The following is an 11,484-nucleotide window of genomic DNA, read 5'->3' on the forward strand; positions in this document are numbered from 1 at the left end:
AGAAGCACTTTTACAGTGTTATCTGCACAATATTTACAGAATAATACGCACAATGCAAACATAGCTCTCCCTTATTACTCTCTCACCACTTCACAGGGGTCTAACTGCAGTGATCTGATAGTGCTGATTGGGTAACGGGACGTCCCACTGCAAGTGAGTGAGCAAGAGAAAGAGGCCGTATTCCAAGATTCATAGCTTTGACATTATTGTCCTTCTCGAGCCAGTGCTCACAGCCCGTTTATCACCTCACGCTCGACCATGAAGAGGTGCAGGGAAATGTACCTTCATCACGAGGAAGGATGAGGGGAGGTTAAAGATGAGATGGGAGAAAGAGGGGTTTAATACTATAAAGGTGAGCTATAATAAAGACAGAAGAGAAAAAAAGAGTAAAGCTTTTATACTTTTTTCAATTTGTGTATTTATTCCTCACCAGCCCTCCCTATCTTCATCCAGACTCACCCTTCTCATCATCTATCCTTATTTAACCTGTTTCTGTATAAGTTGCTGCATTGATGCCATCAGAAGTCTCAGGTTTTTCTTACTCTCAATACCCAAATATCATTTATTTCTAATTTAAAAAAAGACTGCTGATAAAAGTCTGGATAGACGTGACAGATTTTAATTGTGCTACATAACTAAGTTGGTATTAGTATACACACTGTATGTGTAATTGCCGTAGGTGCAAACATTAAAATTAAACATTAAAAGATCCCATCATAGTCTGATAAAGGCTTAGGAGAAAAAAGTCTATGAAGCAAGTTTGAGACCTAATCGGTGCAGGGACCAAGGAAAGAAAGAAACTGTCATTAGCAAAGGGAATCACAAGTGTGTGTGTACAGACTGTCAACAGGGTTATCAGGAAACAGAATAAAGACGATTACAAGGGTATGATTGTGTAGGCTGATTAAACAGCTGTACACTACTTAGACAAATAGCATCATCATAGTCCTTTCATGTAGTCATGTGATAAACATCCTGTCTGGTCTGATTAAAAATCTGATTCATTCACAGCTAATGTTTTTTCCCCACTTTTTTATAGAGGAGCCCCCTCTCCCTCCCTTCCTCCTTTCAACACTCTGCTCGTCCACTATCAGGAGCAATGACCCTGTCTCTTATTCTCCCCATTCTCACTGAAGCAGTAAAGATCAGGCGGTGGAACCTCCACTCTGCTGCCACTCACAAATCACACACACACACACACACACACACACACACACACACACACACAAACACACACACACACACACACACACACACACACACACACACACACACACACACACACAAACACATGCACTCTCTCTCTCAAACTCATACACACAGGGCCATATACTGAATCTGACAATTCAACAACACTCAAATGTAAAATGCTACAGAGTGATAGTAAAAACTATATACATTCCCTCCAGCACCACTGGTTTGATAATACAGTAATCCCCCGTTTATCGTGGTGGTTATGTTCCTGCGACGTACAAAAAAACATGATAAACAGAGCTCACCCCAAAAATGCTATTTTATGTATAAAGTATACTTTACTGTATTAACATTTTACTTCATTTTTCTAATTAATAATTAAATTTTTATTAATAATTTACATTATTTTACCAATAAACTCCATAAAAACAATTCCCTTACCAGGAAAAATAAGCTAAACAAATTAGTTATGTGGCAAATGCAATTCCGCGATAAACTGGTGGCACGAGATTCGAAATCTTTGGAGCGATACACTCTGGTCAGATGAAACAAAATAGTCTTTAGCAATAATTCAGCTGAAAAATTGGAGAATGAAGGGTTGTGTGCTTTTTTGCAATAGATAATGAGGCATTAAATGTTACTGAAGTAGCATGAATTGAGTGATGTTCTAAAACACAATCAAAGCAAAGTTAAATTCACTGATCAAATACTGAATCTGGGGAGAGGATGGATTTTTCAACAAAACAACAACCATTAACCTGCTATCACAATAATTTCTATGTACAACCTACAAACGTGTCACAATCAACACTGGCTTTGCATAGTAGTAATTTGTGGTGTTCACTTTATGGACATTATACATTTTAAATGGATATATGCTCTGGAAGTTAAAGAAGAAGAAATTGTGTCTATCGGAGCTGAATACTTATTTCTTATTCACTTATTTCACTGAGAATAAGGATAAAAAGAAAGGAGCACAATGTATACGGTCATTAAAAAAGTTATGCTCCAGTCTGTGAGATTTTGCCATTTCAATCGGACAAAATGTAAATATGTATAATAAATATATTTATATTTATCGATTGGCTGCCATATATGGACATATGAAATTTTATAAATCATCTAAAAAAAGAAAATATTTGACAAAATATTAGATTTGATTTTACAATCATCCCAAAATCTATTATATTAAAATATTTACTATAATCAAGAAATTGATTCGTCTTACAGTAGACCCTATTATTGTAGTGGTACAGCATGGCGTTTTAATTTCAGCTGCAAAAAAAAAAAAAAAAGCCAAATATAATGTAGCACACGTCTGTAAGATTAACTACGTATTCGCCAATTGAACTTCTTAAGAAAATGTAATGACACTAAATTGGTTTCACACTAATCATTTTTCAGTATCTGACCTTGCACAACTCATCTTTTGTCAGTCTAATATCTAATAACAGTGTTTTACAGCTCCTCTGTGTGTGTGTGTGTGTGTGTGTGTGTGTGTGTGTGTGTGTGTGTTTTAGCTTTGTGGTCCTGTCCTAATGACCTTGAGTTTACAGTGTGAATCACTCTTTACTGCCGCATCATTGTGAGATGTTGTTTATCACACCACATAAAGCCGTCTTTCCCTCCATAATGCTTTCTTTGCCAAAACTCAAATAATATACAAACTCATACTCTTTTTCTGCTGTCCACTTAAAAATGCTAGATAGAGTTTCTGCTATGTTCTAAATTTGCACTTCTAACAGGCATACACACAAACCACACAATCCACTCACCTGAACCTCTCTCAGTGAGGTATCGATCCCTGGCGAAGATCACTGAATCCAACATTGACTCAAAAAGGAGGAAGTAGCCCTGTACCGAAAAACAGAACAATTTAAAAATTATAACACCCTTCCTCCATAACGTTATAATGGGCATTTAAAGCATTTCCCAAGTCCAAATTAGAGTTAAAAAAAAAACATGGCCAATATTACAAATATTTACAAACACTAATGATCTTGGATCTAGTAACTGGTCCACAGCCTTATAAATGACACTGTAAAAGGGTTTTGTTATGTATCACAATGTGGAACTTCATAACATACATCATTTGGTAAAAGAAAATAAACAAATAGAAAACAAAATGTAATGTTCAAATGCACACAGTCCTTAAAACCACAACTGGAAACGAAAGAAACGAAAAGAAAACACCGTCCAATCAGCTATTACAAACATCTTTATAAAAAATTATGGTTTAAGGCTTATATATTTGTATACCATATGCATGTAACTGCTTTATACTGTCTTATATTAACAATCATGCTTTAGAGTTAAACAAGTTGCTTTTTGGCAAGTCAGCATTAAAGTTTACCAGAGTTAGGACAATTTATTAGAGGATTTTCAGGATTGTCTTGGACCCTAAAAACCTGTTTAGCTTCACCAAGGGGTACATATGCTCAGGAAACCAAATAAATATTTGATATAGACCTGCCAGTTACTGTATTAACGTCTTTTAAATATCTTTGTACATAACAAAAAGGTTCAAATGGTTAAATACAAGCAGTTTTTAGAAAACCAAAAGAACAGTGTAGATTTTGTCCTGTGATGTGTGTTTCAGCAACAAATATACTTAAAACATTTAATGATATAATAGATTATTCATATGTTTTAGAGATCACCATCAACACAACTTGAATACATACACATTTACACACACCAGATTATCACCCATGTCCCTACATACATGATTGCCCAGGGTCCTTTCTCCCCCTCTGACCCCTATCTGACCCCAGTTCAGCTTCAGCAGACGCCATGTTCTCCCTGTTACTCCATATCTGCTGAAACAGTGATTTAATCACTGGCTTTGTCCTGAACTGATGAATAGATAAATGTTGGACAATTCTATACAATAATCCCCTCTCCTACTCACAGCTCTATAGTGCCTTAGTTCGAAACACTTATATTTCAACAAATATGACCTTTGGACTAAGTCAGGTCCATTATTATTGGCAGCCAGTGTAAGGATGAGTAAAATAAATTTACGTAAATAAGTCTTAACTCGCTTTACACAGAAAATATATTAACAACATTTTTCCATTAAATGTATTCAAAGAGAAAAAACAACACCGTGTTAGAGGTGTTCTGCATTTCACTGGACTATTGTTCTAAAATCCACGTGTCCATCATTGTTACAGTGCGTCTTTACAACAAATAATGTAACCCTCTATAAACTATATATACATGTGTGTATCTTACTCCCAATTGTTCAGGTCTGTGGCTTGTGTGTTTGGTGTGGTGTGTGTGTGTGTGTACGTGTCCTTGCTCCCTCTCTCTGGTTCGCTTTTTAACACACTCAGCGTTGGACTGATGGCTAACACTCACCGCCGTGTAATTTAGAACCCAATTTCACACACGGCTGCTTCCTCCGCAGTGTGTGTGTGTGTGTGTGTGTGTGTGTGTGTGTGTGTGTGTGTGTGTGTGTGTGTGAGAGAGAGAGAGAGAGAGAGAGAGAGAGAGAGAGAGATGGAGGAAGATTCCAGAAAGCAGAGGAGTGACACATCCCAAGGTACTGAAGGCCCTGAGTGAAGACTCGTTTAATTATTAATTACTAAAACAAGGTGTGATCTCCACCTGGCATTGCTGAGAGGTAAATACAGAGCCAGTGAAGTGGATCGCAATAATCACACAGAGTATTGATTCAGATCAACTTTACACAGACAGACACACACACACACACACACACACACACACACACACACACACCCCACTCATGTGCTGCTCTGCATGTAAACAAGTTGACATGGCTCCTCTGCCAGACTGGCACGCTCATTATAGCATGTTAATGCTAATTTCAAGGCATCGTGTGCATGAATAAAGCTACATCTCCATCCAGCTTTTAAACTTGAGAAATTCTTCCAACATAATCTTTTACAAAGCACCACTTCAATGGTACACATTTTAGGTAACAGTGTAGCGCATAGCTAATGTATTTCTTTTATTTCATCCTTGATTATATGCAGAATCTAGATGCACTGCCAATATTCCAATGTGCTTTCAAGTCTCAAAAACTCCTCATCTTAATAAATTGAACCCTGAATAATCAAGTCTGATTATGCAATAGAATGAAAGAATAGTTTTGGTATGATGAGAAATAGAGAAGTACATTCTGTTTGAATTATATGGTTTTACGTATCAGAACGTACAAATCTTTTGATCCTCAGTGGGTTTTAGAATTAGGTAAATAAATCCTCAGATAAAAAACACAAATTACACCATGTCATTACAGTTAGTTCCTGACTTATAATGGAGATTCGTGCTAATGACCACATTGTAACTTGAAAATATCGTAAGTCAAGACATGGCCTAACCTACCCAAAAGTCATTAAGAATGGTGATCGGTATGGGGTAGTATACTGTAATTTGTTAATAACTGAACCAATTACAGTGCAGAATTAAGCGAAACAGAGCAATTTACAGTAACAATGTATAAACTATACAGTATATATGCGTGTGGTAGCGGGCACATGGACAATCGCCAGTTTGTGAGTGGAGCGCAAAGCATACTCAGCTTCATGGCCTACCGTGCAAGACTTAAAATATTTTAACATTTTTCCATCATCATAAGATCAAAAAATCTAAGTCAAACCACTGTAACACAGGAACCATCTGTATTTATTTTAAGAAGATCAAACCAAAATAGAGAAACTCTAAGCTTGAAGAACAACCTTTTTGCAGCAGGGTATGAATTTATCAGTCTCTTACATCATTGTGGAAGAATTTTGGCTCACTTTTCTTTAAAATGTTGCTTCAGTTCAGTGAGGTTTATAAGCTCTCTAAATGTCCTGAAACAGCATTTCAACCAGGTTGATGACTTTGACTGGTCTATTGCAAAAACTGTTCTTTTTTAGCCATTCAGTTGTAGATTTGCTGATCTGCTTGGGATCATCAAGCTTTAGCTATGGGCCAAATATCCTTACATTTGATTCTATGTTGCCCAGGTCCTGTGGTTGCAAAACAAGCCCAAATTATCACCCCTCCACTGCTGGGCCTGACGACTGGTATAAGGTATTTGTGCTGACATACTGTGTTTCGTTTTTTCCCCAAAACATGGGGCATTATATCCAAAAACCTTTACTTTGAACTCATCTGTTCAAAGGACATTGTTCCAGAAATCGGTTTGCTTAGATGCAACTTTGCAAACCTAAGCCATAGCGTTATGCGCCTTTTAGAGAGAATAGGATTTTTCCTGGCAACTCTTCCAAACAAACCATACTTGTTCAGTCTTTTTCTAATAGAACGGTCATGAACTTTAACTATAAACTTTAGTTAGCATGTAACACGCTAAGTGAGTTCTGTAGAGTCTAGAATGTAACTCGAGTTTTTTGCAATATTTCCAAACACTAGCCTAAAGTTGCTGAGATGTCCACTCCTGTGAAGACTGGGAAATGTCGTAAATCTTTTTCACATAATGTTCCTTACTGCAAAATGATGAAACATAAATTGTTTGGAAATGGCCTTATAACCCTTAACACATTGATGGGCAAACACATTTGCAACATACATCTGAAGGCTTCAGACAAGCAAACTGCTAAAACTTTTATAAAACTCTTTAATAGAGCTGGTCACGCTTACTGATGATCAATTAATTAGGGGAATTTGATAGACAGACTTGATAATGTTAAGATCAGGGTTCTGTGGGGGGCAAAACTATTACTTCCAGGACTCCTTGTTCTTCTCTATGCTGAAGAGATTTACAAATGACATTAGTTCTAAGTTTTGGGTCCACACAGTCTAATAGTCCTTCAGGTGCCTGTTGGCAAAATCCATGTGGTCTTTGTCCCATCTACACACAGGATCTCCTGAGCTCAGTCAGAGTGACCATCGGGTTCTAGCTCACCTCTCTTACTAAAGCCTTTCTGCCCTGATTGCTCAGTTGGTCTGCTGACCAGCTCTTAGAAGAGTCCTGGTTGTGCCATGCTTCTTCCATTTAAGAATTGTAGATTCCACTGTGCTCTCAGTAATCTTCAGTGCAACAGCAACATTTTTTTAAGGCTTCCCAAAATCTGTGCCTTGCAGGCAGTTCCTATGGCCTCATGGCTTGGTTTTTGTTCTGATATGCATTGTCAGATGTGAGACCTTCTATAGATAGGTGTGTGTCTTAAAAAGACCAATCAATAAACCTCTTTAAAAAATCTCAGCAATGAACAAGAGAAATAGTAGATAGAAGAATAGTAGAAATAGTAGAGCTTATTTGTTGTAGCTAAGGGTTTGAATACTTATGTACATGTGATATTAAAATTCTTTATTAAAAAAAGTTTGGGCAGAAAATAATTTGAATGATTAGTTAATATTAAAATGATGTGCCATGTTATACATTCCCTGGTCAGTATGAGAAAATTGTACTTAAAGCACCAAATTTTAACTGCTCTAAAACAAGATACACAGATTTGTATGGTCCTGTCAAGCAGACAAAAACATGAACATGATGAATAGGACATGTGACTGCATGATTACACTACTCACTTTTGTTGCCAGCTATTTTGACAATAATGGCTGTATTTTGAGTTGTTAAGGACTGCTATACAAGCTGCACACTGACCACCATAACATTTAATTTCTGTAGTATTGTCCTTTGAGAAGATATACTAAAATGGTTACTAAAATGTGAGGGGTGTTTTTGCTTATATATATATATATATATATATATATATATATATATATATATATATATATATATATATATATACAGTACAGACCAAAAGTTTGGACACACCTTCTCATTCAAATAATTTTCTTTATTTTCATGACTATGAAAATTGTAGAGTCACACTGAAGGCATCAAAACTATGAATTAACACATGTGGAATTATATACATAACAAAAAAGTGTGAAACAACTGAAAATATTTCATATTGTAGGTTCTTCAAAGTAGTCATCTTTTGCTTTGATTACTGCTTTGCACACTCTTGGCATTCTCTTGATGAGCTTCAAGAGGTAGTCACCTGAAATGGTTTTCACTTCACAGGTGTGCCCTGTCAGGTTTAATAAGTGTGATTTCTTGCCTTATAAATGGGGTTGGGACCATCAGCTGTGTTGTGCAGAAGTCAGGTGGATACACAGCTGATAGTCCTACTGAATAGACTGTTAGAATTTGTATTATGGCAAGAAAAAAGCAGCTAAGTACAGAAAAACGAGTGGCCATCATTACTTTAAGAAATGAAGGTCAGTCAGTCCGAAAAATTGGGAAAACTTTGAAAGTGTCCCCAAGTGCAGTCACAAAAACCATCAAGCGCTCAAAGAAACTGGCTCACATGCGGACCGCCCCAGGAAAGGAAGACCAAGAGTCACCCCTGCTGCGGAGGATAAGTTCATCCAAGTCACCAGCCTCAGAAATCGCAGGTTAACAGCAGCTCAGATTAGAGACCAGGTCAATGGCACACAGAGTTCTAGCAGCAGACACATCTCTACAACAACTGTTAAGAGGAGACTGTGTGAATCAGGCCTTCATGGTAGAATATCTGCTAGGAAACCACTGCTAAAGAAAGGCAACAAGCAGAAGAGACTTGTTTGAGCTAAAGAACAAAAGGAATGGACATTAGACCAGTGGAAATCTGTGCTTTGGTCTGATGAGTCCAAATTTGAGATCTTTGGTTCCAACCACTGTGTCTTTGTGCGGCAGAAAAGGTGAACGGATGGACTCTACATGCCTGGTTCCCACTGTGAAGCATGGAGGAGGAGGTGTGATGGTGTGGGGGTGCTTTGATGGTGACTCTGTTGGGGATTTATTCAAAATTGAAGGCATACTGAACCAGCATGGCTACCACAGCATCTTGCAGCGGCATGCTATTCCATCCGGTTTGCGTTTAGTTGGACCATCATTTATTTTTCAACAGGACAATGACCCCAAACACACCTCCAGGCTGTGTAAGGGCTATTTGACCAAAAAGGAGAGTGATGGGGTGCTGCGCCAGATGACCTGGCCTCCACAGTAAACGGACCTGAACCCAATCGAGATGGTTTAGGGGTGAGCTGGACCGCAGAGTGAAGGCAAAAGGGCCAACAAGTGCTAAGCATCTCTCGGGGAACTCCTTCAAGACTGTTGGAAGACCATTTCAGGTGACTACCTCTTGAAGCTCATCAAGAGAATGCCAAGAGTGTGCAAAGCAGTAATCAAAGCAAAAGGTGGCTACTTTGAAGAACCTAGAATATGACATATTTTCAGTTGTTTCACAATTTTTTGTTATGTATATAATTCCATATATAATTCCACGTGTTCATTCATAGTTTTGATGCCTTCAGTGTGAATCTACAATTTTCATAGTCATGAAAATAAAGAAAACTCTTTGAATGAGAAGGTGTGTCCAAACTTTTGGTCTGTACTGTGTATGTATATATATATATATATATATATATATATATATATATATATATATATATATATATATATATATATAGTTTTTGAAGTGGAACGCTAAATTCTCGCTTTGTCTTAGCATTTTTTAATCGGTTATGTTGATTTTTTTTTTTAGTCGCCGAACCCTAATATCTCGAGCTCAAGGGAAGCAAATTTGCCACTTAACGTCGGTTATGTCAGGAATCCCCCTGCCACGCCCCCTTTGGCAGCGGCATTCCCCGAAGAACCCTGCTTCTTCTCCACGCACGGAGTTCGTCGCAGTCATGCTGATCACACACACCTGGCTCTCATTCACTCACTCATCCCATCTCCTATTTAAGCCCCTCACCTCCACACACTCGCGGCCCATTATTGTTTGTACATGATCGTATGTGTTGGTTCATGGTGGTCTGTGTAATTGCGTATACGCATCCCGCTACGTACCCTTCTTCTCGGACTCCGCATTCTCTTAATGGCACCCCGGATTACCCCGATCCTGCTGTTTTCCATGTTCACGCTGTCTGTTTATCCGGTGCTGCCCAGCGCTGCGCTTTCCATAGCGCGGATCCGTGGATTCTCTACATGAACTGTCTCTGCTTTCACGGAACTTTGTGGACCGCACCACTGGATATTACTGCTTCGCTACAAGTATTGGTGGATTATCTCCTGAGTATTCTCAATAAACTTTGTTTGCGTTTACTTCGGCTTCCGCCTCCTTATCCGCATTACAGGTTATCTCGATCCGCATGACCAATCAATAGGCCCCTAGGCCGGCGACAAAACCAGGTTCCACTGTGTGTGTGTGTGTGTGTGTGTGTGTGTGTGTGTGTGTGTGTGTGTGTGTATATATATATATATATATATATATATATATATATATATATATATATATATATATATATATATATATATATATATATATATATATATATATATATATATATATATATATAATTTATAAGTGCATATTATTCCAAACAATTATATTATTTGAGGTTGTTTACTGATTCCCATTCTCTTTAAATATATCACACCAAGAACCCAACATGAATTTATGACTGAAGCCTGAGCTACGCTGCTAATGAAATGCTAAAATGAAATGCTAACGCTAATGCAATCTGAACAGCAGCACTGGGGGTTGTTAAATGAATTACCCCATTATCACCCATCATGCAAGGACATAAACACACACACAAATACATTTGCATAGTCAAACACACATAAAAACACATGGGCACAATGATTACTGGGCTTGAAGCTCTCGAACCAAGACATAAAGTTAAGAAATATTAATATTAAAATGTGTTTCAAAAGTATAAAATGAGCAGAAGTGTGGTGATTTGTCACCTAACTCTATTCCCTTACAAGGAAGTCAGACGTGTAGCATTCACATTACACGAGCAGCAGAGGCTCAGCGCTCAGTAACCGTGAGATCAGTTTCGGAGTTGTATAATAGAAAAGTCTTTAACAAATTCACAGTACAAAATGAAATACTACAATAATTTATAAATAATTTCTATTTCATGGATGTCAAACGCACAGCCCTGGCAGGTGCACATGGACTGCGGCCAACACAGTAAAGAGTCTAATCATGCCCACCAAATGAATTTTCAATCCGTGTTCAATATTAATTTCAGCATCTAGGGAGCATACTAGATTATAATGGAAATAAATAAAAAAAAGAACTATACTTTGTTCTTTCACAAGGATGCAAAATAAAGCAGTAAACTTTATTTCATTAGCAAACATTTTAGTCAACACCATGTTTTAAATAAACTAATTTAGGGGTATAAAGCAAGGGGGTGAAAGTGTATGCAATTACAACTTGTCTTGTAGGTGATATGATTCATGTTGCAAACATTCGCACATTAAAAAGTACTTTTAAGATACACACACATTTTAAAAATGAGCTTGAC

At 37.5% G+C, this 11,484-nt stretch overlaps 1 protein-coding gene across 1 annotated transcript in view; it reads right to left on the minus strand.

Annotated features, from left to right (window-relative positions):
• The window catches only part of prmt3 (protein arginine methyltransferase 3), a 76,772-nt gene that overhangs the window by 16,313 nt on the left and 48,975 nt on the right, over positions 1 to 11,484 (minus strand). The window contains exon 11 of the mRNA XM_046857661.1: positions 2,970 to 3,048. Within this exon, the coding sequence (XP_046713617.1) occupies positions 2,970 to 3,048 (79 nt within the window). The remainder of the gene's footprint in view (positions 1 to 2,969; positions 3,049 to 11,484) is intronic.

The sequence above is a fragment of the Silurus meridionalis genome, chromosome 9 (assembly GCF_014805685.1).
Source record: "Silurus meridionalis isolate SWU-2019-XX chromosome 9, ASM1480568v1, whole genome shotgun sequence".
NCBI classification, from domain to species: Eukaryota; Metazoa; Chordata; class Actinopteri; order Siluriformes; family Siluridae; genus Silurus; species Silurus meridionalis.